This window comes from Delphinapterus leucas, chromosome 9 (genome assembly GCF_059928025.1).
Source record: "Delphinapterus leucas isolate spDelLeu-1000000601 "Yukka" chromosome 9, BTC_Dleu_Yukka2, whole genome shotgun sequence".
Taxonomy (NCBI): Eukaryota; Metazoa; Chordata; class Mammalia; order Artiodactyla; family Monodontidae; genus Delphinapterus; species Delphinapterus leucas.
In genome coordinates, this window is record NC_143137.1 from 61,747,486 (window position 1) to 61,769,751 (window position 22,266).

Genomic DNA, 22,266 nt, shown 5'->3' on the forward strand with positions numbered 1-22,266 from the left:
ATCATTTCACTATGCATATCAAATTATATTGCACACCTTAAATATATATAATTTTTATTTAAAACATATAAATAAAAACCATTTTATTATGAGCTTAAATCAGAGAAAATAAGATGAAAATATGTATAACTTTTATGTAAAAGATAATCCCTCTACACAGTATGTGCATTAAAAGATGGTAAGAATATACTCCCCCAAACTGTGGCTATTTCAGGGGAAAGGAATTTTAAGAGGGGGGACTAGGATGGATTTCTTTCTATTGTGGTTTTTGTTTTTGTTTCTGTTTTTTTTGCGGTATGTGGGCCTCTCACTGTTGTGGCCTCTCCCGTTGCGGAGCACAGGCTCCGGACGCGCAGGCTCAGCGGCCATGGCTCACGGGCCCAGCCGCTCCGCGGCATGTGGGATCTTCCCGCACCGGGGCACGAACCCGTGTCCCCTGCATTGGCAGGCGGACTCTCAACCACTGCGCCACCAGGGAAGCCCAGTTTTTTTTGTTTTTTTGGTCAAAGGTCATGGATTAACAACAAAAAAATTCTATTCCGAGGGGGAAAAAAAGGACTTTAGAGGTCATTTAGTGAACATGCCTCACCCGTTATTTAACAAATGAGGAATCTTAGGTTTCAAAACGTTAAGAATCTTGCCCCAAATCACACAGGATTAAAATCCAAGGCTCTAAATCCCAGCGTAGTGAGCATTTCAATGTTCTCTGCAGCCCTTGTATTTCAGCAGCAAGCAATGAAGTGGCACCGTAATGGGAGAAGGACTATGGGGAAGGGCTCATCTCCTGGGACTCTCCAATCTCTCCTAGGTGGATGACAACTACCTACTTCCCTGAGCCTGCTGCCAGGGTATGACAGCCATTACGAGGGTCACAGGATGAAGCCATCCTTTTGTCTTAATGAGGCAAGCTGGAACAATTAAAAAACTAGTCTGACAACTCTTACAGAGCTGTCAAATGGGGATACTCAGGGAAACTAAATCCCTTAGCTATTTATTAATTACCTTTTAAAGCTCATTACATTTTAAGACATGCAAAGTACTTTTAAAGTTTGACATTTGATATTACAGAGGACTTGGACCTGATTGCTTCTCTACTGAGAGAGGAGGGATTAAGAAGTATATTCCTTGGGGCGCTAACCGTAGCGCAGCGGTTAAGAATCCGCCTGCCAATGCAGGGGACACAGGTTCGAGCCCCGGTCCAGGAAGATCCCACACGTCGCGGAGCAACTAAGCCCGTGCGCCACAACTACTGAGCCTGCGCTCTAGAGCCCATGAGCCGCAACTACTGAAGCCCGCGCACCTAGAGTCCGTGCTCCGCAACAAGAGAAGCCACCGCAATGAGAAGCCCACGCACCGCAACGAAGAGTAGCCCCCGCTCGCCACAACTAGAGAAAGCCTGCACGCAGCAACAAAGACCCAACTCAGCCAAAAATAAATAAGTAAATAAATAAATTTATTTTAAAAAGTATATTCCTTATTATAATCAATTGTACCTTTGAAAAATGAAAATATGCAATGCACTTTTTCATGATACAAATTAAAGAAGGTAAAAAACGACAAAGATCTGCTTGCCCAGTGGATCAAGGTTTCAGAAGGGTTCAGAAACACTGCTTGTTAACAGAACTGGAATTTATAAGTGGTTTAACATGCTGTTAGATGCTTTATAGGCATGTAAAAGGCAGTGATAACACTGTCATGTAATTACCACATCTATTTTATTCAGCATCATCTACTTCCAACCATGACTGACTCCTGAATGTTCATGAAGGTTGAAGTCATGACTATATATTAATGAGTCTGAGTTATTTTTATTGTCACTAGTTATATTGTTATTTTATAGCTGCCCTATATAAAATTCCCTTATAACCCTAATATTTGAAGTTGTAAATAAGACAGATTAAAAAATGTATCAACTCATTACACTGAAAAAAATGGTGGTAAGAAAAGCCATTGTTAGATTCCCAGGAGAAAGTTACACATAAATGAATTTCTTAGAGAATATTTTTGGTTATTGGTTTTCATATTACATTTAGTAGGGATACTGAAAACTTGACTATACTCAACATTGGGTATAGGCTAACAGGTTATTTACTGCTATTGTGACTCTTGGTTTTTCCATTCAGTAGACATTTATTGAGCATATACTACGTGCTTTCCTCTTTCATTAGCCTCTCCCAGTTCAGAAGAGACAACAAATTACTTACCATTTGTGTCCTGACATGTTTCCTTCTTCTTCCTTTTCTACTGTTGATGATTTGGGGAGAAGGGACAGGGAAAAAGCATGAGAGGATAAGTTATATTATAACCTGAAATAAAACAAATATGTTTAACAGTTACACACTATATTATAATTATACATTAATTTGACACATATAAAGTTTTTCAATCTAAGCCATTTCTAGTTGTATCTTGGGGGCCAAACATTATTACACAGTATCACTGTACCCCAATGTCTAGAGTAGTTAAGTAACACTGGAAGAAATATCCTCAATGAAGTTTAAGAAGTGAACAGGCAAGTTGAATGAAAAAAGCAGGTTGCAAAAGACTACATAAAATATGAGACCGTAACATTCCAAACAATACTCTATATTGTTGAAATATACAAAGATTATAGAGTGAAGGTATAGAGAATTGCATATGAAGGACGAACACTAAATTCCAAACAGCAGTTACCACTGCAGTGGGGATGGGGAATATTATTTGAGAGGAGTATACAGGGACTTTGTACCCATAATATTTTCTTTGATAAGCTAGGTGGTGAGTATACTGCATCTGTCTGTCTCTTTACAGATTTAAAATCTTTCATAATCAGTATTTCTAGAAGGTAAACCAACACATTGTAAAAACAAAAACAAACAAAAAGAATTGATAACCCAGAACAAGATACCAAGAAGGGTACAAAGGAGGAAAATGAGATTATTTCAGTTTTGATCAACCAAGTACTGTATTTTCATCTCATTAGTAAATATGGGAGTCACTTGATGCCTTTGCCCCTCACTCCACTTGCCCCTCTCGTGGGAGCTGGCCAACCCCAGGGAGGGGCAGAGACAGCCAGCCCAGCCACACTTGCCTACCAGTTACTGGAAAGAACGGAGAGCTCGCTACCTAAAGGAATGGCCTCTGACCAGACACAGACTGCTGGCCACTGGAGTGAATGCTCAGAGTGTGAATGCTCTGGCTACTTCAACAACATAAACCCAATCGTTCTCCCTCTGCCTCAGAAAGGGTCCTAACAACCAGGACCCCTAAAATGATCAGAGTTTCCAAGGCTTTTTTTTTTTTTTAATTTATTTATTTGGGTGCACCGGGTCTTAGTTGCAGCACATGGGATCTTTGCTGCTGCATGCAGGATCTTCATTTGCGTCATGCAGGTTCTTTAGTTGCAGCATGTGGGATCTAGATCGTTCCCTGACCAGGGATTGAACCTGGGCCCCCTGCATTGGGAGCGTGCAGTCTTAGCCACTGGACCACCAGGGAAGTCTCTCCAAGGCTTTTAAAAAATGTTTTGAGGGAACACAATTGAGGTGTTGATATTCCAGGCTTCAGGTACAGGGACAGGAAAGAGGAAGGACATTTTCTTAGAGTGTCCGGATGCCTCTGAAATGACAGCATCCCGTAACCAGCATCTCTCTTCTTCCTGGAGAGCATCCATGTGCTTTTTGGCCATTTGCATATCTTCTTTGGAGAAATATCTATTCAAGTCCTTTGCCTATTTTTTTAATTGGGTAATTTTTTTGTTATTACATTATAGGAGTTCTTTATATATTCTGGATATTAACCCCTTCTTTGATATATGGTTTGCAAATATTTTCTCCCATTTGGTAGGTTGCCTTTTCACTGTTGATTGTTCTGTTTGCTGCAATTTTTTGATTATTTTTTGATTATTAATATATTTAACAATGAGTTCTTTATAGTATAATAGATAATAAAAATCACTAAACAAACTGCCCTTTTCCTGAAGTTTCAGGCTATTCCCAGATTATGGTGCCATACAGCAGTGTTCCTCACGGTATTGCTTACAAGTCAGTTACGCAGGAATCTTCTGGGGTGTTAACATGCAGATTCCTGGGCCCCATCCCTTACCTACTGAACTAGAATTTCTGGAAATGGGTTTGGGAATCTGCATTTGTAACAGGTTTTGCAAGTGATTCTTAAGCACATTAAAGTCTGAGAACCACAGCTAAATGGCACAAAGGAAAAATCCTCTCTAGAAATAGATCATTCTTGAACAAACTTCTGGATTATATATGGCACTTGAACAAAGGAATCATGGGTGGCAAAATCAGGTCAGCCTACAGGGGATATCGGAATGTCTCATGAGATGGCAGCTGCAGCCAGCACTTGCATCTCTTTTAATGTATGTTTCAGTCCCATACACCAGGGACAATCAATAAACATTTTAAGATTTACTGACAAAATCCATCTCATCTGGCCTATCACCTTCTAAATCCACAGTGTCAAAAGAACTACTTTAAAAAATTGTTATAATTCTCATCTGTTCATTCATTTCATTTCCACAGTTTGATTTATCAAACATGCATCGAGCATTTAATTAACATGTGGCAGGCACTGTCCCTGGCCTCAAGGAACCTATAGTCTAGATCAGCTCTGTCCAATAGAAATATACTATGAGCTACATAAGTAATTTTAAATGATCTAATAACCATATTAAAAAAGTAAAAAAGAATAAACCCACACATATATGGTCAATTAACTCACGACAAAGGAGCCAGGAATATACAATGGGGAAAGGACAGTCTCTTCAATAAATAATGTTGGAAAAACTGGACAGCTACATGTAAAAGAACAAAACTAGACTAGTGTCTCACACCATGCACAAAAATAAATTCAAAATGGATTAAAGAATTAAATGTAAGACCTGAAACCATAAAACTCCTAGAAGAAAACATAGCCAGTAATCTCCTTGACATAGGTCTTGGCAATAACTTTTTGAATCTGACAACAAAAGCAAAAATAAGTAAGTGGGACATCATACTAAAAGGCTTCTACTTTCTGCCTAGCAAAGGAAACCATCAACAAAATGTAAGGCAACCTACTGAATGGGAGAAGATATTTGCAAATCATATATCTGATATGGGGTTAATATCCAAAATATATAAAGAACTCATACAACTCAATTAGCAAAAGCAATCTGATTAAAAGATGGGCAGAAGATCAGAATAGACATTCTTCTCAAGAAGATGGACAGATGGACAACAGGTACATGAAAATATGCTTAGCATTACTAATCATCAGGGAAATGCAAATCAAAACCACAATGAGATATCACCTCAATCCTTTTAGAACGGCTATCATCAAAGGCAAGAAATAACAAGCACTGGCGAGGATGTGGAGAAAAGAGAACCCTTGTGCACTGTTGGTGGGAATGTAAATTGGCATAGCAACTATGGAAAACAGTATGGACGTTCCTCAAAAGATTAAAAATAGAACTACCATGTGATCTAGCAGTTCTACTTCTGGTTATTTACCTAAAGAAAATGAAAACACTAACTCAAAAAGATATTCACACCCCCATGTTCACTGAAGTCTTACTTACAATAGCTAACACATGGAAACAACTTAAGTGTCCACTGATGGATGAATGGATAAAGAAATTGTTGCCTCTGTGTGTGTGTGTGTGTGTGTGTATACACACACATACACACGTACTTATAATGGAATATTATTCAGCCATAAAAAAGAAGGAAACCTTGCCATTCACAACAACATAAATGTACTTTGAGGGCATTATGCTAAGTGAAATAAGTCAGGTAGAGAAAGACAAATATCTTCTGATCTCTCTTATATGTGGAATCAAAAACAAAGAAACAAAACAAAAAAACAAGCTCATAGATACAGAGAACATATTGGTGGTCACCAGAGGTGGGTGGTGAGTGGCTGGAGAAATGGGTGAAAGGAGTCAAAAGGTTAAAAAAACACAGGCAAGTATACAAATAGACACCTTACCATACAAGATATACAAATGGGAAAAAAATCATATACAACGACCCTGATAATAAGGGGATTATAAGAAAATAACAGATATGAGATATCCTACACATTGATTAGAATGGTTACATTCCAAACAAACAAACAAAGCTGAAAATACCAATCCTAGCAGGAATGTAGAATAACAGGAAAGCTCATTCATTTTTTTTAAAAAGAGTAAAAAAATTTAAGTAATATATTTTATTTAACCCAATATATCTAAAATATTATTTCAACAGGCAATCAATTAAAAAATTACTAACTATACTTTGCATTCATGATTTTGTATCAAGTCTGAAAACTGGTATGTATTTTACACTTATAGTACATCTCAATTGAGACCAGCCACATTAAATGCTCAAAGGCTAGATGTGGTTACTGGCTATAATATCGGGCAGTGCAGGCTGAGCAGGAAAGACAGACGTATATAAACATAATTTCTAGATCCAAGACTCTTGACATTTGCAAGAGACATATAAAAAGATCTTCATGTATCCCCAAATTTGTAAACTCTGCTGTAAAAATATCATTTTCCCTTTAAAATACAATAAAGTCTATGTTTAGCTAATACTTCAATTCACGATTCTGCAGAGGAAGCTCTTTCTCCACTTCTGCCACAAAGCACTTATGAAAGAAGCCCAAAATGAATGGTATCAGGTCTCAAGGTTGTTAATAGCACAGAGAAGACTTCCTAAAGTTCTACTTGTGGTCACCTTACCTTAGGAGACAGGCAAGGAAGAGCAAGTATCAAGTTGCTCACGGACTGTGAGTCCCATGATAAGAAAAAGAAAAGCACCAATATTGTTAAGTTCAGCATGACTTGACCACATGAATGCTTGTGTTTCACTAAATTCTGTCTCCCCGGGGACAAAGCAGATGAGCCAATAATATTTAAGACCTACTCAAAGAAGTACAGGGGCTCCCCTGGTGGCGCAGTGGTTGAGAGTCCGCCTGCCGATGTGGGGGACACGGGTTCGTGCCCCGGTCCGGGAAGATCCCACATGCCGCGGAGCGGCTGGGCCCGTGAGCCATGGCCGCTGAGCCTGCGCATCCGGAGCCTGTGCTCCGCAACGGGAGAGGCCACAACAGTGAGAGGCCTGTGTACTGCAAAAAAAAAAAAAAAAAAAGTACGGCCCAAGAGTTAATAGATCAATGAAAAGTTAGTTCCTAATTTTGATGTAGCAACCCTGAGAGTGGGAGGATGAGTGAGTGAGGAAAAGGTTCTATGTCTAAGACAAGTAATGAAGGGGAAAGATGTCTCCCTACTCAGAGGTGGGACTGCTGCTGATGCCAGCACCATCTTCTTGGGTGACACTAAGACAACCGACCTAATCCTCTTAGACCTTCCCAGGCTGCACCGCGATGGAATTATAATACTTCCACCTCAGGATCCGAGGCCAGGCATTAAAAGCAGGAGCTGTTCTCTGACACACACATGTGGCTGCGAGACCATCTCGCCACATGGGGAAAACTGGGAGAAGTGGGAGCAGGGATACTTTGTTCAGATTTTCTACAGGGGTTCTGTGCAGTCATTATGTTCATTCTCCTCTATGCTTTTCTTCATGCTTGGTGTGTTGAGTCTTCAATTTTATCCACCCATGTGGACAGACCACAACTGTCCCACTTGTTTTTATTTCCAATAGCCATTGAAAAGCCATTTTGAACACACTGGTTGGCCAATACCTAAGCAAAAGTTTTTTCCAAATACCCCAAGGTTCATAGAACACTAAAGCAAGCCTGGTTTAAACAAAGTTTGATGCATTGCTACAAAGAGGATTCGGTCTGTCCGTGGCTGCCTCCAACCCTGATACTGGATTTTCCTCCTTGGAAATGTAACATGGCAGAGTATTTTCATTCCATACAGGCTGCCTTCAGCTGCACTGAACATTTGTTCCGGCCCAGAACACTTCTCTATGAGTTTATGAAGTTAGCTGATAGCACCTCTGATTATATTTGAATTATGCAAAGAGTCTAAAATTCTTGAGCCAACGCTTACTCAGAGTAAAGGTAAGATGAGTAGTTATATTTCACCATATCAATATTCTCAACCCACAAAAATATTTCAGTAAGCTTCCTCTTGACTCACATTTCCTAAGTGTGTCCTGTTTCTTATGCAGTTTCATGCCTCAAATTAATTATCTTTCCAACTTTAGCAGTAGGTTTTTCTCTTCCCTCAGTGAGCAGGTTTTCTATTAGTTGGAGTACTAGCTGAAACTGAGTCCAGAATCCCTTTTTCCTATATCTGTACTGAGCATATGGTGGATTCTCTTGAATTGCAGATTGGAGCCACAGCCAAATTTGTCATTTGTCTAATTTATTCAAAATCTCTATTTTCTAACTAAAAATTGTCACCATCTTAGAGCACTTCAGTTCTGTTGTGCACACCAGCATTTAGCTTTCTTTGGGAAGTGGGCCATTTTTCCCCCCAAAAGAAACACACTTTTCAAGAGAACAAACAGAGTCTTACAGTGATGTGGGTGCATGGGGGTATGTTTGAATCATCCCATAGTAAAATCACTCATTCCCAAACACCAGCTTCATGACACCACATGTCATTGAATCCAAGGTGCAAATCTGTTCACATTCCAACCTTCCTGAAACCAGGATGTGTCGTATAATCAATACCTTGTCAACTGCTTGGCAGTCATTTTTCTTTCTTCATGGAACATAAAATGGTAAAAGAGCTTATAAGCAATAGTTTCTTATATTTGATCAAATACAGAATAATTCTTTAAAACTAAACCTCTATAAAATTACACATCACTATTTGCCATAGACTTTTGGGGCTATTTGTATATAAGTGAACAGGAGAATCTGAAGTCAGGGGATGCCAGGTGCTGCCTGTGATGGGGATGAAGTGCCATGGATGAGGAAGGTGCCCAGGGTTAGACGAACAAAGAAGTCAGGGCACCGAGCTGGCTTCCTACATAGCCTCTGGGCTGGGATTCTAAGAATCAGTAGTTGCTGGTCAGGGAAAGGGCAGGAGTGTGTGTGGATATGTGGGGAGGGTATTATACCAGGCAGAGGGAAAGCAATGAACAAATTGCTTCCACAGTAGAACTGCATGGTGTGTGTGTGCAACCAACTGTAAGCAGTTATGCATTCCTAGAACTTGAAGAACAGGAGCTGTGACCGGGGACACATGGGGACCCGTCTCTCCTGGAGGGTAGACATTTGATGCTGTCTATTTCAAATGAAGTGGTCACTTTCTATGTCCTGTCTTTGCTGCAGTTCCTAATTGACTTTCCGTAACAAACGTTGGATGCCTTTGGCAGATCTCTTGGGTTTAGCTTCCAATTGCAGGATACTAATTTATATAATTTTCTCCTCATTCCATCTTTCTGTTTTCTCAGAGATCAACTTCACCTAGAAATATTACCAGTTTTCAACAGTTGGTTTTGTTTCTCTGATGCATAACCTCAGAACTAATACAAGCTGTATAATTTAAGAGCCTAGCGGGAGTTGAGAAAACAATGGAATGAAGCCTCTTCCTTTTAAATTGGGGAACCTGTGATCCAGAGAGAGCAAAGCAAATCAGCTTCAGACCCAGGCTCCTGATGACTTGCCAAATGAAGAAACACACATTTGTCAGAGGTTCTAGGTGCCACATTAAAAAACAATTTATGTTTGTACTTTTTATTTTGTTCAATGTATTTTTCATCTTTTTTTCCCAGAAGTTTACCTCTAGTCACTTTCTCTTATGTCTACAATGATTTTTATAATTTCCCATATAGAGAAGGAAAAGTGTTTTAAATATAAATATTTAAATGGTTTCAGTAGAAATGGGGAGGGAAAAACTAAAACAATTCCTCCAGGCATAATTAACTATATTTATTTTTATTATTATTTCGATCTTGATTCATCAAACTGTGTTCACACATAGTTGATAAAGAGAGATCCCTGTGGAAGGTGGGAAGTTGAATTATCTTCTATTCTTTCAAAAGCTAAACATTAATTAACGTGATGTGATTTTGACTAGCTTTTATGGGTGTTTTTCTATGTCTCAGATATCACACAGCCTTCCTTTTCAGATTTTGATAGGGTTATGACTACTTGAGCATTCCATATAACTTTAAATGGATTCTGTTTCTAGCTGGGTTTGGGTCTCCTGCAAATGACTTTTGACATTTCATAAATTCACAAGCAAATGTGAAACACCATCATGATTTAATTTTATGAGTCATGCTTTAATTTTGTGAGTCAGCAAATCCTACAGGAGGAAAGCAGAATTCTAACCTTATTCAAGGCAGCTAAAAGATAGATGATAGATGAGTTTTTATTTAAACCCTACACATGCAAGCTTGCATTTTCTGTTAATGAATTGGGGCTTAGGATATTTTAAAAATATTTTTAAATGATCGCTCACATTTCAAAACAGCTCAAGTATTACATACAGGCATTAATTAAGCTTAATAACTCCCTAACTCTATTAAAATCACATCTTGAAGTAAATATTTTTAATGCCAGTATAACTTGTCTCCCAATATGCTGCTCAATATAAAATCCGGGAAACCCACGACCATGCCACAAATCTGTCCCTCCTCCAAGTCACTTCACTATCTGGCCTCACTTGGCTCATCTGTAAAATAGTAGACTAGGCTAGCTGACATCTAGGATGCCCTCAGTCACAAAACCATGAAGCTAATTTTAATTATTTTCAGAGATATTTACATCTAAGAGAAAGCTTAGAGATAATGAACACAACATCTTCCTTTTTAAAGATAAGGAATTTGGGTTTCTAGAAAGAGAGACTTTTCCAAGATCAGCTTAAAGATCAAGTTTATGAGGAGGAATTCTGGGACTGAAACACTAATGAGCTGATCAGCAACCTGGTGCTTTCCTGAGTCTCTTCCTCTCTTCCAAGAGATGTCTCTTAAAGGAAAATATCAAATATAGTATCCCATATTTGAAGAAACTTTAAAAAAAAGCCAATGTATTCTCTAAAAGGCTTTCATCCTTAACATTAATATTAGTTAAAAATATTATGTCCCCACGAAACAAACTAAAATCAAAATAAACCGCAAACTCAAATTGCTCACAAGGGGCACAATCTAGGTCTTGCTCTTCTTTCTCTTGCTTACAGCCCTGCTTGCAAAGGAGGAGTAAGGGTGAATTTTGTGCTGCAACAAAACTCATGATGGTAGTAATGAAGAGGCTGGCATTGAACACAACAAACCTCAAGGAAATCTAAAAGAGCAAATAATACGAAATGGATTAGAAGACTGGAAACAGAAAAAGAACAAATAGGGTATCTTTGCTAAAGAAAGGATTTTTAAAAACCCTTGCTGTATAAATTATATTCACCCTTGATTTTATTTAGGTTGGTTTATGTAACTTTCAAATGTCAATTCAAATTTAGCATACGTATGGATTTTAATCTCTGGTACTTACAGTGGCTTTTTCTCTGAAAGCTTAATGTCACAAGGTGAAGAATGAAGGAACACCCTAGTCAGACAAAGGTCTCAATCAACTTCTGTCAAGAAATACTAGAGCCTTCAACTGCCAGCATAGAACATTATTAAATGATGGGAATACATGTTTTCCTTAAATTAAATGTTAAAACTGCATTTTATAATTGGGATAAATTTTTTTATGAAAGATTAATCTGAGATAAACTAACTTTCTCATCCGAGACTGTGGTGTCCAATACATCAGCCACTTGAAATATGGCTAGTTTGAAATATTTCAAACACACATGGCTATTGAGCAACTTAAATATGGCTAGTTTGAAACCAGATATGCTTTCAAGTAAAACACACTCTATAATTTGCAGACTTAGTAACCCCCCAAAAGTAAAATGTCTATTAAGAAATTTGTATTTTATACTCCTTTATATTTTATGTTGATAAAATTATATGTATATTGATATATATGTATATTTAAATTTTATATAACTATATAGCTATATTATATATAAATATATATTTACATATTATATGTTATATTTAATTATGTTCATACTTATTTATATTTTATATATGTATTTTTATATTTTATGTTGAATAATATTTTGGATATATTGGGTTACATAAGTATATCATCTAATGCCCCCTGCTTCTTTTCAGTTGTTTCAATGTGCCTCCTAGAATGTTTTAAATTACACATGTGGCTGCCCTTATATTTTTATTGGACAGCCTTGGTCTACGGCATTAAACAAAGCAGCAAACGGCTAAAAATTAATTCCGTAACTCAGGTCATCAATCTTCTGTACAAATATAAATACCTTCAAACAGTTTTCTCCCCAGAATCTCTGACAATTATCCTGTCAGAGATGTCATTACAAAAATAAAATCTTATTTATATACATGTATATGTATATATACAAAGACCATATATGTGTATATATACGTGTATATCTAATCTTTTAAAATGAACTACAAAATGGCTACAATTAACATTTTCATAAGTTGCTTTAAAAAGGTCCAACTCTATATGCAAAATATACTGCTTTAAATCATATTCACAGGAATGATTATGTGAAGTGGATGAACTAACTTTAGGCCATCAAAAGGACAATCAATCTCTCTCTCTCTCTCTCTCTCTCTCTCTCTATATATATATATATATATATACACACACACACATATGCACATATATAAATACCTACAAATATAAAATATAAAATGCATATATATATTTATAAATGAAATATACATAATTCATATATAAATATGAATGGTTAATAATATTACAAGCGTGAAGGAAGAAAAAGAATGTGAATGTAGTGACGACACCTATATGAAATTACACATAAGCATGATGTCAACAATCAGAACAATTTGGGAGATACTACTGTTTACAAAGTTCTCTTTCTTTAAGGTTAAATTCATAATTGAAAGCCTCTTAAAGAGATGATCAAGTAATTTCTTAGGCCTCCTCAGGATCACTCAGAGATAGGAGAGAACTTACAGATCATTCAGTCCAATCTTCCCCTTTCATAGATGAGCCAACTGAGGCCCAGGATTGAAGGAAATTTCCCAAGGCACAGAGTAAGCTTTTTTCATTAGTTTTAAATTACTGAAACACACATACACCAGTACGTGGTTTATAAAATATCTATGCTGTGCACAGGTCCTGTAAACAAACCCACACAGCTCCTTTCTCTGGAAACGGCACGGATTCAAGGACCTTCCTTGGTAAAGTAGTGGCCCCTAAATCATGTTGGAGTTTGGGCTGGTTTAAGAGCAAGGGATGAAGGCAGCCCAGGCAGGGGAGGGAGATGCAGGAGGAGGACTTTTAAATAAAAGTCAGCAGCAAAGGGAAGCGGGCAGAAAGAGAGGGCTTTGTATTTTCACGTACCCCAATTAACAGAGCCACCCTTGGGTCATCTACTTGGTGTTATTTGAGAACTAATACAAGATCCCTTTTCCAGGTTCTTGCTACTTTCTTAGGGAAGACGATTACTGGAATAAACGGCAGCAATAGTGCTGTTATTATTAATAGTGAATAAATTATTAACCATTATTCATAGCAAATAAGGCACAAGACCAATTATTTTGGTGGGAATCAGGAAAGACAGGTCCATTGGACATATACCTGGTAAGGCACGTAGCATAACCAGGTAGAACCACCAGGAAGTAGCTCAAAGGCACAGAGCTTCAGGTCAGGAGTGCAAAGAAGAGAGAAGCAGGAAACAGAAAGAGGCAAGTGGTTTGGTACCAACACAAAGTTTACCTACTTCACAATGTTGCCCATGCTGCCTACGGCAACACGGAGGAAAGAGTATTAGATACAAGGACACTCAACTCCTGGCCTTCAGGGAGCAGCAGGTAGAAGGAGAATCCCCAGGGTGGTGATGACCAGCCTTCCTCCTCATGCTCTATGCGGAATCACGGCCCTGGGCATTGTGCTGGGCCCCTTCTCTCACGGCTTCCACTCATCACCACTACTCACTTCTTTGGAACCATCCAGCACCATGACTATAACCACTGCTGTTCCTTTCTCTTCAGAAGGGACAGGTCTTACCCTTTTGCCCCTTCCCACCTTGGTCCATCTATTATCCCTTCTCTTTCAAGTTAATCAACCTCCCTTTCTGCCATCAACCCATATCCTCCAACCTGTTTCTTCCTCCAGTTACCATCCTCTTCCTTCTCTTCACAAAGTTCTTCTATGCCCACACAGTCTGGTTCCTTTCTCCACCACACCAGAGAAAGGTTTTCACCAGGAACCCAACTCAAGTCCTCCTCTCACTTGACCTTTGACTAAGCTCCCCTTCTTGACTTCTCAGAAAACATTCTCTACACTTTGGTAATTTTTCAGTTTCCTTTGTTAGCTCCTTTCCCTCTGTGTGCAATGATATCTTGAATATCATTGCTCTACAAGGTTCCAACCTTAGCCATCTTCTATTACACTTTACTTGCTCCCTCTAGGTGATTTAATCCACTTCTGTGGCTTCAACCAACAGCTGTATGCCAACAACTTCCAGAATTAAACACCTCTCCAGAGACTACAGTAGGGGGATCAAAATGTGGATTTGGTGCTCTGGAGAGGTGTTTAACTCTCCATTTTCCTATGGTCATCTTCACCTGGATGTCCGATAGGCACTTCAAATTCAGCACCTCTAAAACTAAAATTATCTCTCTCCATCTCCACCCCCAAATGTTTCTTTTTTCTGTGGTCCCTATGTTAATTACCAGCACAAAATCTACTGAGTGGCCCAAGTTGGAAACTTGACTTCTTTCTCATCTTTAGTTGCTGGTCTCCAAGTTCTCTCCATTCTACCTCCTAAAAGGCTACTAAATACATCTTCTCCTTTCTAGATTCACAGCCAGGGCTTAGTCTAGGCCTTCAGAGGCAAAACCATCCCTGTATCTGCCCACTCCAATCTTTTACACCATGGTCTGAACTATTTCTATAATATGCAAATCTAATCATACCATCCTCCTACTTAAAACGCTTTAATTGCCTTCTCTTGTCCATAGAGAAAGTCCAAACTTTGTAGCAAAAAAACCAAGCCCCTTCACATTCTGGCCCCTTCCCAAAAATATTCACCTCACACAGAACTATTCCTTCTGGTCATTTCAGAATGCGAGAACTTTCCTGAATATACTATCTCATTTCAAGGCTTTGCAAAGTTTCCCTCCATTTGAAGTGACCTCCCCTCCTTTGTCCAACTGGCCAAACTTAACATCTTATTTCAAGACTCTCAAATGTCACCTCCTCCGTGAAGTCTTCCCCAACCCAGCACCTGCCCTCCTGCTCCACACTGATGCTAGTGGTGCCTTGCACTCCCATTATTCTCCTGTGATGAGCTAATTACATCTGCATGCCCCACACTAGCCTGGAAGTCCCTTGAAGGCAGGGACCCTAACTGGTTCATCTTTGCCTCCTTACACCAAGCACAGAACCTGAAACACAGTAGGCCTTTAGTAAATATGTGCTGGACAAAGGGCAATAATTTTGTGCTACCATTTATGGGGCATTTTACATGTGTGAAGCACTTGGAGTTAATGCCCACACCAGAAGGGGATACAACCCCATTTTGCAAGTGAGAAAAAAAGCTTAGAAAGGTGAAATAATTTGCCCAAAGTCAACAGCTAGTAAATTCAAGGCTGCTTTTGACCTCTGAACTCCTGTTTCTAAGCACTCCACTCTACTCCTGGACCAAAGGGACTGGATACTGGGCTTGGTTTCTATAAAAACAATCTCTCCTAATCACAGGCTCAGGCGCTGTGTTAGCCCCAAATCCATTACCACCACGGTGCTTGTGCACAACAAAACCTTGCTGAAGACTCCTGGAGGCTATCAGGGTTCCTACCCATAAGAAGAGCGGGGCACCATTTATCACAATTAGCTCCTTGGTCCCTGGCTTAGGATGCGCTACCCCAGAAACATGCAGAGAAGGCTGGATTTCCCCCACGTACCATTAGGTTTCCATGCCCTACCCTGGGAACAGAGAAGTGGGTGGGTGTGAGAGATCATGATGACGGATTTTAATGTGTGCTCTGGGAAAATAGCTGCAAAACTTTACAGTCACTCGTTGTACAAATACACCACAGAATGAGAGGAACTTCCCACTCTCAAGTCTAGACTCTCAGGGCTAGCAATATACCATTATCTATATATTCATTGGTCCATCACTGAATATATATACCTCGTGTTTCCCACCCACAGTCATGCATTCAGTTGTCTTTTTCAGTCACCCTCTTTTAATTCTATGTAATTTCTGTTAAACGTATTCTAAAGCTGACCTCTTTAATTTCCTCTAATTCTAATGACTTTTTAATGTCAGTCCCTTATTTTCTACTAATACCTCTACCACCTCTCCATGACTATAGACCACATAATTGAAATCAGTCCTGTGCTTACGTTGATTAATACATTTAAGCCTCTCAATTCACAGGTGATCAAACTTGCCCAAGGTCACTCAGCTAATGAGGGATACACATGCATACTGGGCTCCAGGCATGAGGACTATTTGCCAGTATTCTTTCCCTCTGTATACCTGGGTACTGTGTGGTGAACTCTCTCTCTCCACTCCCAACCTTTTCTGACCTGCCAAATTCCTACTGGCCCTTTAAGACTTAACTCAAGGGTCACCTCCTCCACAAATCTTCTCAGGTTTTCTCTGCTCTCTCTCCTGTCGGTTGGGTACCTCTGCCCTGGGCTTCATTCCCTCCCCACTTTTCCTGAAATGTAATTGTCACCTGACCCCTTGATCTCCCTCACTAGGCTGCAGGCTCCTCCAGAGCAGTGTAGAGTCTGGGTCTTGTCTTGGGATTCCCAGTTCTGGAACAATGCATGGCATATAACACACACATAACAAATGCTTGCTGAAAACTCAGTAGCGACCCCACTCCTCTGATTTGGCCAAAGGCCTGATGAACGACATCATCTGACTTAGGAGGAGAGACTTCCTATCATGAGCAATGCCATTTTCTCAGCTTTCCATGAACTCATTCTCTCCCTAGGTTTACACTGAGACAAGTAATTACCATTAGTTGAGGAATTACTACTTCTCAGACTGACATGAATGCTTCGTGCACAGTATGCTTATTCTGACAACACTGTCCAGTGGACATCATCCTCATTTTATGGATGAAGCTCAAAATCAGTTACTTATCCAAAGTAACTGGCCTACAGTCACAGAGAAGAAAGGCTTTGTTTTAAAAGAATATATAGGGCTTCCCTGGTGGCACAGTGGTTGAGAGTCCGCCTGCTGATGCAGGGGACACGGGTTCGTGCCCCGGTCCGGGAAGATCCCACATGCCGCAGAGCGGCTGGGCCCGTAAGCCATGGCCGCTGAGCCTATGCGTCCGGAGCCTGTGCTTCGCAATGGGAGAGGCCACACCAGTGAGAGGCCCGCGTACCGAAAAAAAAAAGAAAAAGAAAAAAGCTTAAGTAACTTGCTCAAGGTCACATGGCTAATTAAGTGTTGCAGCTGGGGTTCCAATTCTGCTCTATTGGGATCCAAAACCTATCCTCTGCCCATCCTCCATGGCATTAAATATGATAGTGGTATAAAACGTGACAGCTTGAGGAAAAAAATGTTCCTCCTGTAGGTATCGGTATTGGAGTTAAAGGTTTTGCTGAGGCAGATTCTGGATGGGGGTGAGGATGCGAATGAGGTTAATTAATTAGTGATCTATGTTGACTCATGGACAAAAACATACAGATAGCATCCTTGTCCATGGTTCCCATAAATCTGATAGTGCAGATGGAATAAAAAGGACATTAGTAGCCGGTGCACTGATCCTAAACGTTGCCACCTACCCTCAGGCTTCTAGATGTGGGGCTCAACCAATAAAGAGGAAAAATCCTTCCTGATCCTTGTGGCCTATTAACTTCACCACCTTCTCCTGTATGAGGTTTCTATAACTTAAAAGTTCACACCAATACAGGTTTACCCTGCCTTGTCATTTCACAGTTGCCACACTTCTCTTCCTCTGATAAAACTGCCTGCACCTGAAAAAAAAATGTATTGTTTAGTCAAATACACTGAAAATACAGCAGTTTTGAAGGTTTTCTTTTGAGTAACAAAATTGTCCATTTTTTTCATAAGGTTGATGTGGAGAGAAATGCATGGTAATAAAGATGCTCAGAGAAAGCAGTCAGATAGGGTCTCAGGCGGACCAAATGAAGCAAAGACAGCTATAAAATAAACTTGCTAGGCATTTACCATCCAGTGTCTTTAGCATGTAATGCCCCATGGATGGAGTGTCCAAGGTCAGTTTTTTTTAGCCTTGGGTCTCTCTACTATTATAATGAGTACTCAGTAGCTTAACTGTCATTTTCTAAAGATTCATCTTTAATGACAGTACAACTCTTTACCTATGTGATGCAAAAAAGATCCAATTAGAAAGCTACATCTCCTTAAATTAAATATATACATGGCAGTCTGAAACCAAACAATGATAATCAAAGTATTAAGGATTATAAACTGATTTTGCCCCTATGGTATTCTCTACACATGATGTTTCAAAAATAAAGACTGCAACCTAAAACAACAAAAACAAAAAGAATGGTTTGAAAATTCACTCAAAAGTAAAAAATGTGTGTTTTAAACAGAAGGTAAGAAATTGAGTCTGGAGCACAGATTTCAAACTAATAAGCGTTTCCTATTTCATTCCCCCACCCCAAGGAACAGTTCAGATCTCAGAAAAACTAAAGGTCCACAGAAACCAACCTGACATTTTTCTGGCGAGGCTTTACTGAAATGTTTAGACATGAACATGTTTGCAATGAGTCGTAATTTATAGGACCTTAATGGCCAATGCCTTATGTGCGTTTCTTCCTACATTCAATAGCATTTTCAAACCAGCTGGTGGTACATTTTCCAGGCCCTGATAATTTGTATAAAGTTACCAGATCTCAGTTACTAAGGCTGCCACCCAGCACCCTTTCTCGTGATAATTTTTTATGCTATCTAAACAGAAGAGAACCTGATTCCCTTTTTGAACTAGAACTCTCCCCCAACCAGCCAGTTAATGCCTTTCGCCAGAGAAAGGGCGCACGCACTATTTTTAAGACCCCCAAAGAGAAGTTGAGGGGCCTTCGGGGCACTCCAAGTAAAAAGGCAATGGGAAACGTTAATGGGGAGCCGCTCTGGGCAAAGGCAGACGCGGTAACAGGATATGTTCCTTTCTAGAGGAAGCAGGAGCTGCGATAGCCGCGAGGCAGGAAAGGCGGTGTCAGCAGCACCTAAAGGAAACGGGCGCGCCAGGGTTGGCAAGGACCTGGCCTGCTTAGGGACTCTCGCTCCAGTCGGCTCCGAGGTTGGTGAGCACTTCGCCCGCGGGAGATCACGCTCAGGCCTCCCGGTACTAGTGATTATAAAGAGTACCCATCTGCTCCCTGCCACCTCCGCCAAAGACGGGCTAAAGGAAGAGAAAAAGCAAACACCAGGAGCCGCGGCAGGTGAACTCGTCAACAAGTCAGCCCCGGACGCAAGTCCCGGCCCAGGAGGGACCTCGGGGTCCTGGGGCCGGAGGCGTTGGGAAGGCGAGGCACTGCGTGGGTGGGGTGGGGTGGGGTGGGGTGGGGTGGGTGGGCGGGGAAGGGGGTGCTGCAAACGCCGGGTCCACAGATGGGGCTGGAGCGCGGAACGTTTCCCTCCGCGCCCCACCGGGGCTGACGCGCGCTCTCGAGGCGCGCGCGCATCCTCCAGACCTTCCCAGGCCCCAGGGCGGCGGCGGGGAAGGGGAAGGGGCTGCGGCGGTTCTTGCACAGGGACAGGGGGGCAGGAGGAGGCGACCTGCTTGTCACCGGCGCCCGCGGAGGGCTGGCAGCCCCAGGCCCCCGACCGCCCCGGCTGCCGGGCGTCTCCCAATGCAGCCTGCAGCCCGCCCAGCTCGCCCTCGCGACGGCCCCGTAGGGCAGGTACCTCGGAGCCTCGGCCCCTAGGAGCCTCCCGGCCGCGATCCGAGCGTCCCTCCAGCTCCCTCATCCGACGTCGGCGTCAGCAGAAGGCGAGGGAAGGGGGCGGGGGGAGCGCAGGAACCGGCCCTTCCTGCGGCGGTCGCCGCCAGCCGGAATAGCAGCCGGCGGAACCCGTGAGCGTCGCAGCGCAGCGCAGTGGCCGGGGGGAGCGGGCGCCTTCGCCTCTCCGCGAGCGCCAGGAGCCGGGGCCCCACCGTCGTCTCCCCTCCCCACTTCTCCCCTCCGAAGAATCCCCGGCGGGCGACCCCTCCCAGCAAGACCCAGGGACCCAGAGGAGGGAGAGGGCGATGGCCTCACCTTGTTTGGGGCGGGTCCGGGATTGGGGGAGTGAGTCTCCCTCTCTCTATTCCCTGGGGTCTTTCCTCGACCCCCATCTCCTAGGGTACACCCCGCTCGGATCTGCCGCCCAGGGTGACCCCGCCCCTGCTCTCCCGCAGGTGTGCCACGTGTCCAAAGCATTTGCGTCACAATGACCTGGCCTACAGGTGGGAGCAGCGGCGAACGCCCCGGGGTTCCCACTGTGCTGTGCTTAGCGCGTGCTGCTTGCTTCCACTGCAGACTGCCGTGGCTTTAGAGGACAGGAGACTTCATGACTTCAATGCCAAGGAAAGTTACAGAGCCCTGTACCTGGGAATCAAGTTTGGGCTTAAAGTAAAAAGGCTCTGTGAAAAAAAAACCTGTATATGTATTTTTCATTCCCATATATTCATATATCTTTTATACTTAAGTTACTGACTCTTATAGTAATTTCATCTTCTCTTATTCTTTGTTATCAGGAAAGAACCAAACCCTTCTTTTTTGAGTACACTGCAGTGATCACATGAAGAAATGGTGTTGGAATAGTTCCTTCCTAAAATCATGTATGCTGAAAAGCAGTCCCAATGTGCTATGACTCATCCCTGATTGTGTTATATATTTATTAAAAAGTTCATTGAATAGTCACTGATTGAAACACTTTAACAGGGTGGAACGAAAGATGATTATTGAGTAATGATACAAACAAGTCTGAAATTCACAGGTGACAAGAATGGGCTGCTTGTTCTGTGCCAGGCATATGCTGTATACTTTACATTTAATCCTTACAGCAACCCAGTCCTGTGGGTAGAGTATTATCCCTATTTTACAGATGAAAACACTGCCCAGAGTACCATAAAGGCATTCAGCCAATAGGATGTTGAGCAGAAGTTTGACTCCAGGGTTGTCTGAACCAAGAGATTTAGTTTAATCTCAAGGTAGAAAGGTGTCTGACCAAGATGCAAAGTGAAAAAGTATAGGAGAAGATGTTGACATTTTAATAGAAAGGTAATAAGATGGTACAGCTCCAGGAATTTATATAACCTTTAAAGTTGACATTATTCTTTGGATATATTCTTTGAGGCTTCTGTTTGTCACAGATGGATTTGAGCCTGTCCCAGTAGGGCACAAAATATGGAGCTGAGCAAATATCAAGGCCTTGAGAAATGGTTATGAATAAACAAATACTGATGAATAGGATCTACAAAATAGCAAATTTATAAAAACCTGAGATTCAGGAGAAATCTGGGGAGAGAAAAACATTGCTCCTATATATTTGACATTTATAAGAAACATTCATATGAATCTGTTGACAACACAAGCCAAATGATTATCCTGTTTGTAAAAAGGAAAAAAAATCCTTTTAAAATGAGAAAAAAAACCTTCCTTGCAAAAGAGAGATGATTAAGATATTTTGTTTTAAAATATTTGATTCCAAGTACCATTAACTTATGTGTTAAAACCTAGTTTAGGGAGTTTAAAAGAAACAGATTATTTTTAACAGAATGAAGTGCTATTTCTATCACAGTAGGTGCTCAATAAATGTTGGCTGAATGTATCAATCAGTAATCACAGCATTGAGAGAGAAATAAATCACAACATTTCCTGATTCTAATGTTCTCCTTTCCACCAATGGTGATTTACTAGTTACATGAAAACGTGTTAGAAACCCTATTTATCAAAGGCTGGCTTTGTGGCAGATACTTAACATTTGTTAATGAGCCAAATCTAGATATCTAGAGCCAGTAGAATGGCAGGTTGCTTGTGTGTTCAAAGTATCTCCTCAAGATGCAGATAATTAGAACACAGGCACTGGGGAAAGTGAGCAAGAAAGCTGATTTATGGAACTAATTACTCAGGTTTCCTTTTACCTTACAAAAGGTCAAGGTGGAAACCTGGGCCATGAGTCTAATAACCTATCATGGAGGCTAAAAGCGGTTTCTAAAACAATGTCTAAAAGTGAACAGACATGTGATACTGTCTAGTCAACATGGCACTGAGATTCCTTGGGCTCCTAGAGTTTAAGATAAAGCTTTAAATGACTTTTCATCATTATTTGTGTTGTCCTAACATTTGGGATAATACTTGAGGGAGGAAATAATAAAC

General features: G+C 41.0%; 1 protein-coding gene across 8 annotated transcripts in view; it reads right to left on the minus strand.

The window, feature by feature from the left end:
- Positions 1-20,300, minus strand: part of ICA1 (islet cell autoantigen 1) — a 145,342-nt gene extending 125,042 nt beyond the window's left edge. For 2 of the 8 annotated variants that reach the window (XM_089917658.1, XM_022586948.3), the window contains exons 1-2: positions 19,811-19,889; positions 2,205-2,241 (exon numbers count right to left, since the gene is read on the minus strand). In XM_089917658.1, the coding sequence (XP_089773784.1) occupies positions 2,205-2,221 (17 nt within the window). In that variant the 5' untranslated portion in view covers positions 2,222-2,241; positions 19,811-19,889. Of the gene's footprint in view, positions 1-2,204; positions 2,604-16,940; positions 16,943-19,810; positions 19,913-20,163 lie in introns of those variants that run through there. The other 6 variants (XM_022586991.3, XM_022586986.3, XM_089917659.1 and 3 more) reach the window with 5 other exon arrangements.
- Between the last annotated feature and the right edge of the window lie 1,966 nt (positions 20,301-22,266).